Genomic DNA, 16,170 nt, shown 5'->3' with positions numbered 1-16,170 from the left:
TAAACAAAAATACATCTGGGACTAGGGTTTTTGATTTCAAAAGGGCTAACTTTAAAGAATTAAGGAAATTAGTTAGGCAAGTGGATTGGACTGAAGAACTTGTGGATCTAAAAGCAGAGGAGGCCTGGAATTACTTCAAGTCAAAGTTGCAGAAACTATCAGAAGCCTGCATCCCAAGAAAGGGGAAAAAAATCATAAGCAGGAGTTGTAGACCAAGCTGGATGAGCAAGCATCTCAGAGAGGTGATTAAGAAAAAGCAGAAAGCCTACAGGGAGTGGAAGATGGGCGGGATTAGCAAGGAAAGCTACCTTATTGAGGTCAGAACATGTAGGGATGAAGTGAGAAAGGCTAAAAGCCATGTAGAGTTGGACCTTGCAAAGGGAATTAAAACCAATAGTAAAAGGTTCTATAGCCATATAAATAAGAAGAAAACAAAGAAAGAAGAAGTGGGACCGCTAAACACTGAGGATGCAGTGGAGGTTAAGGATAATCTAGGCATGGCCCAATATCTAAATAAATACTTTGCCTCGGTTTTTAATAAGGCTAATGAGGAGCTTAGGGATAATGGAAGGATGACAATTGGGAATGAGGATATGAAGGTAGATATTACCACATCCGAGGTAGAAGCCAAACTCGAACAGCTTAATGGGACTAAATCGGAGGGCCCAGATAATCTTCATCCAAGAATATTAAAGGAACTGGCACATGAAATTGCAAGCCCATTAGCAAGAATTTTTAATGAATCGGTAAACTCAGGGGTTGTACCGTACGACTGGAGAATTGTTAACATAGTTCCTGTTTTTAAGAAAGGAAAAAAAAGTGATCCGAGTAACTATAGGCCTGTCAGTTTGACATCTGTAGTATGTAAGGTCTTGGAAAAAAATTTGAAGGAGAGGGTAGTTAAGGACATTGAGGTCAATGGTAATTGGGACAAAATACAACATGGTTTCACAAAAGGTAGATCGTGCCAAACCAACCTGATCTCCTTCTTTGAGAAAGTAACAGATTTTTTAGACAAAGGAAATGCAGTGGATCTAATTTATCTCAATTTCAGTAAGGCACTTGAAAATTGAAAGGTGGATAAGGAACTGGTTAAAGGGGAGACTACAACGGGTCATACTGAAAGGTGAACTGTCAGGCTGGAAGGAGGTTACTAGTGGAGTTCCCCAGGGATCAGTTTTGGGACCAATTTTATTTAACCTTTTTATTACTGACCTTGGCACAAAAAGCGGGAATGTGCTAATAAAGTTTGTGGATGACACAAAGCTGGGAGGTATTGCTAACACAGAGAAGGACCGGGATATCATACAGGAAGATCTGGATGTCCTTGTAAACTGGAGTAATAGTAATAGAATGAAATTTAATAGTGAAAAGTGCAAGGTCATGCATTTAGGGATTAATAACAAGAATTTTAGTTATAAATTGGGGACGCATCAGTTGGAAGTAACAGAGGAGGAGAAGGACCTCGGAGTTTTGGTTGATCACAGGATGACTATGAGCTGCCAATGTGATATGGCTGTAAAAAAAGCTAATGCGGTTTTAGGATGCATCAGGCGAGGTATTTCCAGCAAAGATAAGGAGGTGTTAGTACCATTATACAAGGCCCTGGTGAGACCTCATCTGGAATACTGTGTGCAGTTCTGGTCTCCCATGTTTAAGAAGGATGAATTCAAACTGGAACAGGTTCAGAGACGGGCTACTAGGATGATCCGAGGAATGGAAAACCTGTCTTATGAAAGGAGACTGAAAGAGCTTGGCTTGTTTAGCCTAACCAAAAGAAGGTTGAGGGGGGATATGATTGCTCTTTATAAATATATCAGAGGGATTAATATTAGGGAGGGAGAGGAATTATTTAAGCTTAGTAACAATGTGGACACAAGAACAAATGGATATAAACTGGACACTAGGAAGTTTACACTTGAAAGTAAACGAAGGTTTCTAACCATTAGAGGAGTGAAGTTCTGGAACAGCCTTCCAAGGGGAGTAGTGGGGGCAAAAGACATATCTGGCTTTAAGACTAAGCTTGATAAATTTATGGAGAGGATGGTATGATGGGATAGCCTAATTTTGGCAATTAATTTGGCAATTGATCTTTGATTATCAGCAGGTAAGTATGCCCAGTGGTCTGTGATGGGAAGTTAGATGGGTTGGGATCTGAGTTACTACAGAGAATTCTTTCCTGGGTGCTGGCTGGTGACTCTTGCCCACATGCTCAGGGTTTAACTGATCACCATATTTGGGGTCGGGAAGGAATTTTCCTCCAGGGCAGATTGGCAGAGGCCCTGGAGGTTTTTTGCCTTCCTCTGCAGCATGGGGCACGGGTCACTTTCTGGTGGATTCTCTGCAGCTTGAGGTCTTCAAACCGCAATTTGGGGACTTCGATAACTCAGACATAGGCTAGGGGTTTGTTATAGAAGTGGATGGGTGGGATTCTGTGGCCTGCATTGTGCAGGAGGTCAGACTAGATGATCATAATGGTCCCTTCTGACCTTAAAGTCTATGAGTCTATGAGACTATGATGACCTTGCTGACACCCTAGAGGCTGGGGCAGGCCTACTGGCATTTCAGTAACAGCCTGTTGGAGGATGGGGGTTTTGTGGCATCCTTCCAAGTAGTCTGGGTGGCCTGGCAGAGGTGGAGGTGTGCCTTTCTTTCAGTGAGGGAGTGATGGGATATGGGGCAACTATGGGCCTGGCTCTTCTACAACGACTACACCCAGGGTGGTGGGGGGTAGGGGGCAGGGTAGCTGAAGGAGGGACATGGTGATAGAGCAGCTGCAATGGGAGATTTTGGAGCCAGTCCCTCACCCTGGGATCCATCCCTCTGCAGAGAGCATCAGGGGAAGTGGGATGAGCTCTGGGCCCCTCATGATCATCAGGCCCAGGGTGCCCAATCTTTCAGGAGATGGACTGCAGGTCCTGCTTCTTCTATGCTCCAAAGAAAAAGATGGGGTCCTGTGGCAGGGTGACAACTCACTGGCGCAGTGCCACCTGCTGGTCATCCAGGGAATTAGCTCTTTTCCAGCTCCAGAGCGCCCTCTGCCGGCTGATGTCTCGCCTGCCGCTGGCCCTGTGTCCTTCCCAGACCCCGGTGCTCTTTGTCCAGGGGTTCTGCCCACCACAGTACTCACTCAGTCTGGGTCTCCCCTCCCAGGGGAACCCCCAGCCCCCTATCCCCACCTTGCCTCAGTGGCTACTGCCAGTCATCATCTAGCCCCTGCTCCCTGGGGCAGACTGCAGTTGGGAAACCACTCAGCATCGGCAAGGGAGGGCTGGACCAGCTGCCTCTGCCTATTCCAGAGACACCCTTCTGCAGTCCTAGTACCCTTGTGGGCCCTTAACTCAGCCTGCAGCCTGGGGCTTTGCTAGGCTGGAGCTCCCCAGCTCCCTCTGGCCTTCCCCAGCACTGCTCCACCCTAGATACCTTTCTTAACTTCCCAGGCAGCCAGGTCCTTCTCCCTCAATGAAGCTAGAGAGAGTGTTTGTCTTCAGCCTCTGGCCCCCAGCCCTCTTATAGGGCTAGCTGTGGCCTGACCTGTGGCTGCTTTCCCAATCAGCCTCTCTTTTCCCTGCTGTGGCCCTCTCCAGGGCTGTTTTAACCCCTCCAGGCAGGAGCGGGGTGGCCACCCCGCTACAGGTCCAAAAAGCACATCACCTATTGGAGGATGTGCCCCCCGCCCCACATGGATCCAGTGGAGATACAGGGAAGGCCAATGCCTTCTATGACAGCTTCTTCTCCCTGGATCCAACCAACACCTGTGGGACCCTGTGGGATGAACTCCCATGGGCAACCGGGACCAGCTAGAGGAATCTCTCATTCTGGCCAAGTTCTTGGAAGACTTCTGTATGATGCCCACCAATAAATCCCTGGGCATCGATGGGCTGACCATGGAGTTCTACGGCATATTATGGAACATCCTCAGTCTGTACCTTGCCATGTACAGGGCCGAGTCCTTAAGAAGTTGTGGAGCTGTGCTTGCTCTGCTGCCTAAGAAGGGGGACCTCTGTGACCTAAGGAACTGGCACCCAGTCTTGCCTCTCAGCATGGACTACATCATAGTGAAAGCCATCTCACAGCATCTGGGGTCTGTACTGGCAGACGTCATCTACCCCATCCAGACCCACACCGTCCCAGGTCAGACCATTTTTGATAATCTCTGTCCAGTCCAGTACCTACTCCACCTAGCATGTGGGGATGGCCTGTTGCTCACCCTCCTCTCTCTGGACCAGAAGAAGATGGTTTGACAGGATGGATCATGGGCATCTCATGGGCACTCTGCAGGTCTTTGGCTTCAGGCCCTGTTTCGTGGGCTTTCTCCAGGTTCTGTATGCCTCTGTGTCTGGTCAAGCTCAACTGGGCCTTGAGCGAATACGTCACTTTTGGTCCAGGGGTGCATCAGGGCTGCCTGCTGTCTGGCCAGCTCTATACCATAACCAGGGAGCCCTTTCTCTATCTCCATTGTAAGAGGATGATGTGTTTGATGCTTTGAGAACTGGACTTGTGGGTGGTCCTGTTGGCGTATGCTGACAGTGTGCTCCTCGTGGCCCAGGAGACCTGGTATGGGTGGAGGTCTGTTTGGTGGTCTCCTCCACCTGGGTCAACTGGTCAAAAGCTCTGGCCTCATGGTTGGGGACGGGTGGCAGGTGGGCTCCCTCCCACCTGCACCAGGCCATCCAGTTGGGTGCAGGTCCATTGCTCTATCTGGGCATCTACTTTTCTGTCACCAACCCTTCCTGGCTGGAGAACTGGAGTGATCTCGAGGCCAGGGTGGCTGACTGGTTGCGAAGGAGGACAGGGCTGCTTCAGTGCCTTTCCCAGCTGGTTCTGTCCATGCTCTGGTACCTATCCAACACCCTGAGCCCACCCCCGGGAACTCTGGACAGTCTCCATAAGAAAATAGAGGATAGAAACGGGGGAGGGATAGATGAGTGGTTTGAGCATTAGCCTGCTAAACCCAGGGTTGTGAGTTCAATCCTTGAGGGGGCCATTGAGGGATCTGGGGCAACAATCTGTCTGGGGATTGGCCCTGCTTTGAGCAGGTGGTTAGACTAGATGACCTCCTGAGGTCCCTTCCAACCCTGGGATTCTATGAAAATCCTGGAGTTTTTCTGGCCAGGAATGCACTGATTCTCTGTGGAGTTCCTGATCCTCCCTCTGGGTGGAAGGGCAAACAGGGCATGGTTGCATCCACAGCCAGGTCCAAGCCTTCTGCCTTCAGGCCCTTCAGTGACTCCTTCCTTCACAGTGCAGGTAGTCTAGTGTTGAGTGTGCTAGCACACACCTTCCTCCACCATCTCCAAGGGCTAAATACAACCAGCAGCTCTTTTATCTCTACCTGAGAGGTCTCTCCTAAGCAACTAGTCTTCCACCAGGACTTCCTCGGGCCCTGGAAGCTAGTCTCAGAGACCAGGTCCATAGCAGCTGCTGAGGGAGAGGACCTCCTTGCAGAACCCCAGCTACCTAACCCCCCTCTACTTGTGGGGGTGGAAGAGTAACCCCCATGTGCTGGAGGTTGGTGAGGGCTGGTACCACCAGAGTTGGAGACCTCCTGCACTATGGTCAGAGGGACTGGGTGGATCCCATGGCAATTAGCCAGTGCATGGGGCTGCCCACCTTGCACATCCCCAATTATGTGCCCCAGAAGTTGAGGGCAACCTTGCCTCCTTCCTCTCTTGCTTTCCTCGAGTTTGGGAGTTCCTGCGTGAGGGTGTTCCCTACCCACTGAGGCCTTCTGGGAATTTGTCATTGGGTTCCTGCCCCTTGAGCCTCCCCAACACACAACCTAAGTTGACTGAATGTCATCTAGATGGTCCACCTCTGAACTGCACCCAGGAAACATCTGTACAAACTCACGCTTCATTCTATTCATTTCCTCAGCCTTGTGTCCCACCCCAGCACCAAGTGGCAGGACCTGCTGCAACCTGAGTTGGAAGAGGATCCCCAGTGGGACAGCTTGTACTCCACTCTGGTCCCATGAGCTGCAGAGGATATCAGCTGGCAGCTCCTTCATAAAGCCATGAGCACAGGCATGTACCTGGGACAGTTCACAAACTCACCCGATACTTGTCCCTTTTGCAGAGAGAGGGAGACCCTGGTGCAGATATACATAGAGTGCATCAGGTTGCAGCCCCTCTTCCAGTTCCTCCAGAATCTCTTACTGACATTCTGGCTTCACTTTTCCCTGCAGCTCCTCATCCTGGCACACCCCATCCATGGTCCAATCAAGTCATGGGACATCCCCATCAACCTCCTCCTGGTGCTGGCCAAGACAGCTATCCATCACACCAGGAGGAGGAAGTTGGTTCTGTGACTGTGGGGTCTATTTCTGTTTTCTTGTCCAATCACACCTTTTACTAGAGCTCCTCTGGGCAGTGTCCACTGACTCTCTAGAAGCCTTTGAGGAGCACTGGGTGCTGTTGGGGCCTCTCTGCTCAGTTTCTCCAGCTGTTTACCTGATTTTTGCCCTGTGATCTTCACTCACATCCCTGTTTTTTCATGTGTTGTCTGTCAGCTGCACGGGGGGAAGGACTTTAGCAATGGACAGATTTAGGCCTGCCATCTCCCAGAACTACAGTAGGTACCTGTTATTCACCTTGTGGACCAATCACAAGAACAAGGAAGAAAGAGGCACTTTGCCAGTAATTTTCACAGCTATTTGCTGACAGTAAAGGAATGTAGAGACTGAGGATTCCTGGGTTGAATTCCAGATTCTCTAGGGGAATGTAGTCTACTGGTCATAGAACCTTCTGCCTCTTTGCCCCTAGGCTTTTTCTGCCCACTCTCCTCCTTGTCCCACCCTGTCTTCAAGTCCAGCAATCTCTGCTTTTCCCCCTCCTTCTCTGCTTCCCCACCCCGTGGCTCCTACAAACCTCTGCTCCTACCAACTCTAGTTCCTCACCTCGCTACATTCCATTATAGCTAATTCCTCCTCCTCTTTGCTGTCTGGGTGCCAGCAGGGAGAACATTGGGAGCATAGAAGATATGGTCTCCCTACTCTCAGTTCCTGTACCTGGGCCACAGCAGCCATGGCTGCCAGCAGGAGCTATTGCAAGGAAAGTCCTCCTTAGCCCCTGCAGCTCTAGGATGGTGCTTCCTCAGTTGCTCTGAGAGGGTGGCACATACTCAGTTCAGTCAGCCGATGGGAACTATGAAGGGCTGGAGCATGCTGTGTGTGCACAGAATTTTCAGGGGATTTAACAGGCAAATTCTAACAAGTCTCTACTGAGCATGAATGAACTGAATTTTTTTTCCTTTGAATTTTGCAATTTAACCATATTTGTCAGTTGTTCATATGAGCAACTAAGGCATATCCGACACAGTGCAACCCTGCTGCTAAATTTCAAATCCCTGCTCCAAAGCACAGAAGTGCTAGAGCTTCTCCATGAAATAATTATATGAATTATTTTAACCTTCGCAAAACAATGTATTTTCCCCAAATCATCTCCTTGGAAATGGCTGAACCATTTTACCTGGATCAAACAATAAACAAATACATAAATTTAATGGGAGGCTGTGATGGGGCAGATCAGCCCCGCACTGGTACTGAGGGGGTTAATCCTTCCCTCCTAGCAGAAGTCCCGCCACTGAGGCTCTGCTGGGCATGCTCCAATTGGAAGTCAGGTATAAAAGCCTGCAGAGCTGCTCAGTCAGGGCTAGCTGCCGAGGAGAAAGGACACTTGGCAGAGGCTACAGTCCAGGAGCTACTACAGCCCTTATCTACAAGGGCTGAAGAGCCAGAAACCTGGATCAGAGACCTGCAGCTATCGGAACCCCAGGGAGTGTCTGGTGCTGGGGAACCTGGAGACCCCAATGCCATATGGACTACTGCTGCTGGAGAACTGGTAGGAAGTGACCTCGAAAGGTAGAGGAGTGGTACCTCCCACCATGATGAGGTCAGCATGTTTCAGGAGGATTCCATGCTGACCCCGTGGCAGACTGCTCCACCACTTGCAGGGCCCTGAGTTGGGCCCCGGTGGAGTTGGGGGGCTGGGGCTGTCGCCCCTTGCGACGGCCCCCAGTTACCTGATCCCCTGTTTTGCCTCCAAAGGGGGCAGCATGGACTCAGGCCGCTAGACAAAATTACCCCACTCGGGGAGAGGCAGTATATGGACCCTGGCCATTGGGCCACACTGTGCTGACTACTGTGTGTGTGGGGGTAAAAACAGATGTAGGCATAGAGTGGCGGGGTTATCTTCCCCCGCCCAACTTAAGGGGGCACTGAGGTACAAAACTCTCATGTGGTGGAGAATGTGGGCACTGACTAGGGCCTGATAGAAGGACGCACACTTACAGGATGGAGACTGAGATGCTCCTGAAATGGCTGCTGGAAAACCATTTCAGCCTGAAATGGCTGCACAACAGCAGCAACAGCAGTCGCAGCTGCTACAGCAACTGGCTACCCAACAGCAACTGCAGGCGGCACAGCAACAAGAATCACAGCAACAGCTAATTCAGGAGTTGGCCGCCCAGCAGCAAGTAAATCAAGACCATCTCTTCCAACCGGTTGAGTCCTTGTTGAGTCCTTCTCACACCCCAGCTGGATGATGGCCTTGGGGGACTACTGGTGTGTCTTACAAAGATGGGGGCCTGGGGATGACTCCGAGGCCTTCTTAGTGACTTTTGAATGGCTACCTACTGTCACTCATTGCCCCCCCCCCCCAAATACTAGACCACTATTCTAGCCCTGTATTTAAGGGGCTCAGGCCTTATCACAATTTTGACTCGCAGGAGGCACTGCAATATGAGAAGATTAAGGCTGCCATCCTAGACCAGATGGGCATCAACCTAAAGACATACCAGCAGAGGCTCCGCCGAGAGAAATATCCACCAGGGGCAGTAGCCCAGAGGGTCCCCAACCTCTGTTGGAGGTGGCTAGAGCCAGAGCGCCACACCAGCTGCCAAGTTGCCGAGGCTGTGACACTGGAGCAGTTCCTTCAGATCCTGCCCACCGGGGGGAAGGAGTAGGTACATTGACACTGGCCAAAGACCCTCGTGGAGGCTATGTCCCTTGCTGAGGACTACATGGCGGCCAAGCAGGAGGAGCATGCAGAACTTATAATAGAATATCAGGGTTGGAAGGGACCTCAGGAGGTCATCTAGTCCAACCCCCTGCTCAAAGCAGGACCAATCCCCAGACAGATTTTTGCCTCAGATCCCTAAATGGCCCCCTCAAGGATTGAACTCACAACCCTGGGTTTAGCAGGCCACTGCTCAAACCACAGAGCTATCACACCCCCCGACAAGGAGTTCAGGATGGGGAGTCCGACCCCCAGAGAGAGCAATGCATAAGACAGGAGGGGGAAGTCCCTGGTTGCACACCAGGCAGATGGGGTCCCCGATGACCCTCAGGACATGGGGTCCTGCAGGGGCATGCCTGTCTCAGGGCCAGGAGGAATCATCGGGGGAAGCAAGCCTACCGCAAAGCACCCCACCCAAGGAGGGGAACTGGGACTGATGCCAGTGTGGACAAACAGGACACTTCAGGAGAGTGTGGCCCTACATGGACAGTAATTATGGGCAAGTCCTGGTGGTGGACTGATGAGCCTGGAAGGACGGGCCACCGGAGATCGTGATCCTGGTGCAAGTGGAGGTAACTCCAACTGTCGCATTGGTGAACTTGGGGTGTAGCCAGACTGTCATCCAGACGGGACCGGTAGAGCATTCCCACCCCACTGGGGCACCGATACGCTTAATTTTAACCCACCATCTGGATGTGACTGGAGGCTGCTCAACAGGAATTGTGTTGCCTAGTTGGGGTCGCCCCCAGGTTAGCCTACCCAGTGATTCTGGGGTGCGAGTGTCTGTGTTTTGCTTACCTTATAAGGGGGTGGAGCGGACAGCTCGAGAAAAAGGGGAGAGTACGCCATGGGAGGCAGGGTTTATTAGGCCAAACCAGGCCCCAGGACCCCTTGCAGGGGACATTGAGAGGCTCTGAAGTAGCCGAGGAAAGTCAAGCCCTGGCCAACAGTGGAAAAGCCAGGATGTCTGGATATTGATGGAGATTTCCTGGATGAACAGAGAGGAGACCCCCAGCCTTAGCCAAGCCTGTGAGCAAGTGGCAAACTGGGCTGGAGAGGGCCACCCTCTGCAACACTGGCCCCAAGGCCCCCATTTTGAGATCTACAAGAACTTGCTTTATCAGGTGGTTCAGGAGCTGGAGATGAGAGCCAAGTTCCACCAACTGTTGGCCTTGCGAAGGTTCGAAGAGGACTACTCTGCCTGGTGCATGCAGTCCCTTGGGCAGGACATTTGTGGGGAGAAAAGACCCTACTAAGCGTGGCCCAGTGGTTCTTCTGGCCAGGCATACATCAAGAGGTCCGGGATTACTGTGCCTCTTGTCCTGAGTGCCAGAAGTCCAGTGTGAAGGGGATACCAAGGGCCCCCCTGGTACCTTACCAGTGATTGGCATTACTTTCAAGCAGATTGGCCTCAAAGTGGTGGGACCTCTGGAAAAGAGCAGCTCGGGCCATAGATACATCCTGGTCATGGTCAACTATGCAACTCAGTACCCTGAAGCATGACCATTACAAACAGCCCCAGCCATCGCCAACAAGCTCTTGCAGATATTTTCCCGAGTGGGGTTGCCACGAGAGAGATTAATGAATCAAGGGACTAATGTGACCTCCAGGTTGATGGCAGAACTCTGCCGATTGTTGAACATTCGTTGCCTCAAGACCTTGGTCTACCATCCCCAGATGGACAGGCTGGCGGAACGTTTTAACGGGACATTGAAGGCGATGTTATGGAAATTCATGGTGGACGACCCCCACCAGGGGGACAAGTTACTTCCAGCAATCCTCTTCACCATATGGGAAGTGCCACAAGCTTCCACCAGGTTCTCCCCATTCGAGCTCCTCTATGGGAGGCAACCCCGGGGAATCTCAGACCTCTTGAGAGAAACCTGGGAGGAGCAGGAGACCAGGGTCAGAGGCTCGGTCTAGTATGCCCTTCATTTGAGGGACCGGCTTCGGGAATTCGGCACCCTGGCCAGGGAGAACCTGTTGCAGGCACAGCACAGCCAAGAGGCCCAGTACAACCGGGGAATGAAGATGAGGAACTTTGAGCCTTGGGACCGAGTCCTGCTGTTACTGCCTTCCTCTGAGTCTAAACTATTGGTCAAATGGCAGGGGCCGTACGAGGTGGGTCCCATCGATTATGAGATCCCGATGTCTGGACAACAAAGGGACACCCATGTGTACCACATAAACCTTCTTAAAGTGTGGAAGGACCGAGAGAGATTCCTGATTGCCCCATGCCCCTTGGAATCCAAACTAGGGTCATTGGCCAGTAAGTGTGAAGAGCTGGGGTCCATAGCCATTGGCCAGGAACTCAACTCTACCCAGCAGGAACAGGTGCAGCAGGTGGTGGCAGCTTTTCCCCATGATATTATCCACCCAACCAGGAAAGACCACGGTGACCAGTCACCACATCGCCACTGTCCCCAGCCAAATGGTGAGGGAGAACTACCGCCTGCTCCCCAAGAAGATGTGGGAGACCATGCTGAAGGAGTTGGAATCAATGCTAGCCCTGGGGGTAGTGGAAGAATCTAAGCGCAAGTGGCAGCGTCCCATAGTGCTGGTCCCCAAGCCGGATGGCTTGGTCAGTTTTTGCCATCTCCCACGTTGATGCCTACCCCATGCCACGGGTGGGTGAGTTACTGGGAAGACTAAGCCACGCAGAATTTATCTCCACCCTGGACCTGACCAAGGGGTACTGGCAGATCCCCCTGACACCTACCTCACGAGCAAAGACAGCCTTTCCCATGCCATTCAGCTTCTTTCAATTTACAGTGATGCTTTTCGGTTTACATGGGGCTGCGGCTACATTCCAGTGGCTCATGAACCAGGTACTGAGCCCCCACAATTCATATCCTGCAGCATACATTGATATCGACTATAGCGCAGCTGGGAAGACCACATATGGCATCTAACCCAAGTACCACAGGCCCTAGACGCAGGCCACACGGCAAATCCAGCCAAGTGCCATTCAGGGCAATGAGAAGTGACTTATCTAGGCTGTACGGTAGGGCAGGGGAAATTACGCCCTATGACAGATAAGGTACAGGCTTTAAGGGATTTCTCCACCCCTAAACCAGAACAGCAGTTCTAAGGGCTGGCGGGTTATTATTGGCACTTTGTCCCTAATTTTTCGACACTGGCCACCTCCCTGACAGACCTAACGAAGAAAACACAGCCCCAGAAGATCCAATAGACAAATAGGCAAAGGCTGCCTTGTTGGTCGAAATGGGAGGCAGGTAGCCTCAAATGATGTTGGAATTAAGATAAGGTTTTAAAGAAGGCAATACAGCTAAGCTTTGTTTGTCTTCAAAGCAGCACTTAAGATCCAAAAAGTGTCCAGGCATATTGAGAATATTTAAAAGGTAACTTCCAAAGAAAACAAAAAACAACCCTCCTCCCCTGACCCCACCCAAAGAAGAGAAACTGGGCTTGTGCCTTTCCTTAGGATTTATATAAAGAAAAAAAATTGTTAACACTTTCTGCTTGTTTTTTACATTAAAGATTCAGGACTTATCTACTGTAAAAGACTATGGAGACTGGAGAAGTAGGAATATCACAAGAGAAAGGAGACTGAAAGCTGAGCAATTGGGAAGAGAAGGGATTTTTAAATCACTATTTAAAACTCCATCTAGTTTTAGTCCCTATTTAAAACCCAGCAACTAAGTCTCTGTTTAAGATTCAACAGCCCCACTCTTTCAGTTAAGGTACTGGAACTCTCATGAATGTTTACTGTGAGTTCACAGAGGTCCTTCAGCAAATCTAGGGATACGTCTTCACTACCAGCCGTATCAGCGGGTAGCAATCAATTTCTTGGGGATCGATATATCATGTCTCATCTAGACACGATATATCGATCCCTGAACGCGCTCCTGTCAACTTCAGAACTCCAGCAACGTGAATGGCGGTAGCGGAGTCGACAAGGGGAGCCGCGGACGTTGATCCCGCGCCGTGAGGACGGTAGGTAATTCGATCTAAGGTACTTCGACTTCAGCTATGCTATTCACGTAGCTGAAGTTGCGTATCTTAGATTGATTGCCCCCCCCTAGTGTAGACCAGCCCTAGGAAAGGAGAACAGACATGACATTAAGGTAAAAACAAGTATTCAAAAATCCAGTTCTCTTTGGAAAACAGATGTCATCCATGCACTTATCATAAAGAAGTAAAAACATTTTTGAAAAATTCTCTATAGTTCTTAGGTGGTGAGGTTTGTTATTTTAGGCAAGCCAGAAAACAGTGCTATCCAAAACTGCTAAACGTGTCAGTTAAAGACCCTAACCTTCCTAAAACAGAAATAGATACCAAAAGTAAACTTTAAAAGTCATTAGAATGTCAAAAAGAACAGGAGTACTTGTGGCACCTTAGAGACTAACAAATTAATTTGAGCATAAGCTTTCGTGGGCTACAGCCCACTTCTTCGGATGCATAGAATGGAACACACAGACAGGAGATATTTATACATACAGAGAACATAGACTCAGACTTTAAGGTCAGAAGGGACCATTATGATCATCTAGTCTGACCTCCTGCACAATGCAGGCCACAGAATCTTACCCACCCACTCCTCCCAAGTCCTCATACCAACTGTAAGAGGCCAATCAGCTGAGATGCGCTATCATCAGCAGGAGAAAAAAAACCTTTGAAGTGATAATCGAGATGACCCATAGAAGGTGTGAGGAGAACTTAACATGGGAAAAAGATTCAATTAGTGTAATGATCCAACCATTCCCAGTCTCTGTTTAAACCTAAGTTAATTGTATCTAATTTGCATATTAATTCAAGTTCAGTGGTCTCTCTTTGGAGTCTGTTTTTGAAGTTTTTTTGTTGCAAAATTGCCACCTTCAAGTCTGTCACTGAGTGGTTAGAGAGGTTGAAGTGTTCTCCCACTGGTTTTTGAATGTTATGATTCCTGATGTCAGATTTGTGTCCATTTATTCTTTTGCGTAGAGATTGTCCGGTTTGGCCAATGTATATGGCAGAGGGGCATGTCGGCAGGGACTGGTAAAAAATTAAGGCAAATCTTTTACCAGTAACACTAATATTACTCATATGAAAAATAAAAAGCAGAACAAGTAGAATGGAAAAAATAAGGAAAGTAGAACATGTCATGGAAGTGAGCGAGACGCCAGCCACTGAAAAGTACCTGAGAGAGTTATCAATCTGGAAGAAGAAGTAAATCTTAATCCATTATTTGCCAAAGTTATTGCTTCTGTCATAAGTAGTGCATGTAGTGTTAACAGTGTTCTATTGTTTGTGCCTGCACAGATGTGCAGGGGCTGAGGGTAGCTCTCACCACTACTCCTTGCTCAGTGGCTAGGCATAATACTGAGTACAAAGACTACATTTAGTGACACCACTAGCACTAGATTATCCAGGGCTGGGGGCGGGGTGAGGCAAGTCAATCCTGTATTTGTGGGGGGGGTAGAGAGTGCACAAGCACCCACTGATATGGTGCAATATATGAGATCTTGGAGGTATTGTGCCCGGCTGAGGCAGAAATAGCAACAGGCAGAGGCAGGATAAGAAGCAATACAGGCACCACTGTAGTTCTAATGATGAAGATATTATCTTATTAAGGCAGTTATTACACTATGCTTCAAATAGGAACAAGATGGCTGACTCTTCTGTCACTATGACCTCATCCATCAGTTGGATTTTATATGTTAGGAAACCAACATAAGTGACACTGAAAATGTTAAAAGAAAACCTTTAGCCTAACTTGTTGGGAGCTGTTTGTGAACTGAATATTTTCAGAATAGCAACCATCATCATTCAAAGTCAGCCAACTCCATGATGCACACCTCAGAGCACAAATGGAATCAATATCTTCCTGGCCTTTGGGTAATCTTCAAATTTCTCAAGATACCATCTGAAAAAACAAGCCACTTGAATTAGTATTCATCATCAAAATACTACAAAAGAGACTAAATTATTGTAGGAAACTGCCAGAGAAACATTTATAGCAATATAAGTGGATTATCTACAAAGGAACATCTCCAGGCTTCACTTCATGTGCAGAACTCCTATTTTAAAATTATCACACCCATCCTCATGAGATCAGAGTGCTGACTACAAAAATTAAATCAAACCAATGGTTGCCAACAATGGCGAAATCAAATTAGTGAGAGTGGTGTCTGTGGAACAAGGGCAAGTGAGTGGCCCAACATCATAAAAAGTAGATAATGTACCACAGCAAGTGCCCAGATTCCATTACAAGATGGATACATTGGGATGATGAAAGTGAAGTGGGTAGATTTTAGAGCAGCTACAAGAAACAACATGAGGAAAGACTGACAGGTTGGAACAATAGTACCTTCCTCTAGGTAAGATCTATATGAACTCTCATAAGAATTTAGATATACCAATTCAGATTGCTGGTGAGAAACAAAACAAATCATGAGGCTTAATCATCTCCAAACCTGGAAAAAGACCCAGGCTTATTTTGGTGCTCCGGCTCCGCTCCAGCTAAAAACCTGCAGCTCCACTACTCCGGAGCTGCTCCGTGCTCCAGCTCCAGGCTCCGCTCCAAAGCCCTGATTGTAAAAGATGTGTCAGCTCTCATGTTACTACACCCTCAAAAAGGGACACCATCAACTTCAAAACAAGACCATTTTAAAAAATGAGTTAAGTGTTTTGAGGTTCTACACCTGTCCTGGGGTCCTTGTTTTACAAACACATTTTCCTGTTTTAAAAATATTTTTCTGCCCCTTCTTGCTGTGTGAAAGACTCACACATCCTGGGGAAATGGGATCTGATTTAGTCTGGTCTCCTCACAGGTGCAGGTGTTCATATTACCAGATCCAACAGCAGGATCAGGGTCTAAGTAATTATTACGGGGAAACATTAAAACTGACTACACACAAGACTGTCAAGTGCACAAAATAAATCATTTGGCATCATTTTTCTCCACTCTTTCATTTGGGGTTTTTTCCTCCATACATCCCCCTCCTCCTTGTCTTCTGTGACACTCTTTTTCCTCCTCCTCAACCTTTTCTACCTTTCACCAGGCTCCCTGTGCAAAAAGTTTGCAAAAGGGAACTGGCAAGGATTATTCAGTTTTCTTCTTCTTTGAAGGAGTTGGCAAAAGCTTGATGTAGGAGGAAACTGGAAAAATCCTAGGCAATTTGCCTTGGCAAACTATTCATGCCTGATTGTG

General features: G+C 48.8%; 1 protein-coding gene across 2 annotated transcripts in view; it reads right to left on the bottom strand.

The window, feature by feature from the left end:
* Window positions 1-14,561: 14,561 nt before the first annotated feature.
* SRD5A1 (steroid 5 alpha-reductase 1) overlaps window positions 14,562-16,170 on the bottom strand; it is a 46,580-nt gene continuing 44,971 nt past the window's right edge. For both annotated transcript variants that reach the window (XM_039522567.1, XM_039522566.1), the window contains one exon: window positions 14,562-14,883. In XM_039522567.1, coding sequence (XP_039378501.1) covers window positions 14,817-14,883 — 67 coding nt within the window. In that variant the 3' untranslated portion in view covers window positions 14,562-14,816. The remainder of the gene's footprint in view (window positions 14,884-16,170) is intronic.

Source organism: Mauremys reevesii, linkage group 2 (assembly GCF_016161935.1).
Source record: "Mauremys reevesii isolate NIE-2019 linkage group 2, ASM1616193v1, whole genome shotgun sequence".
Taxonomy (NCBI): domain Eukaryota; kingdom Metazoa; phylum Chordata; order Testudines; family Geoemydidae; genus Mauremys; species Mauremys reevesii.
The sequence above is the reverse complement of the archived record's forward strand: the minus strand, read 5'-3'. Positions and strand labels throughout refer to the sequence as shown.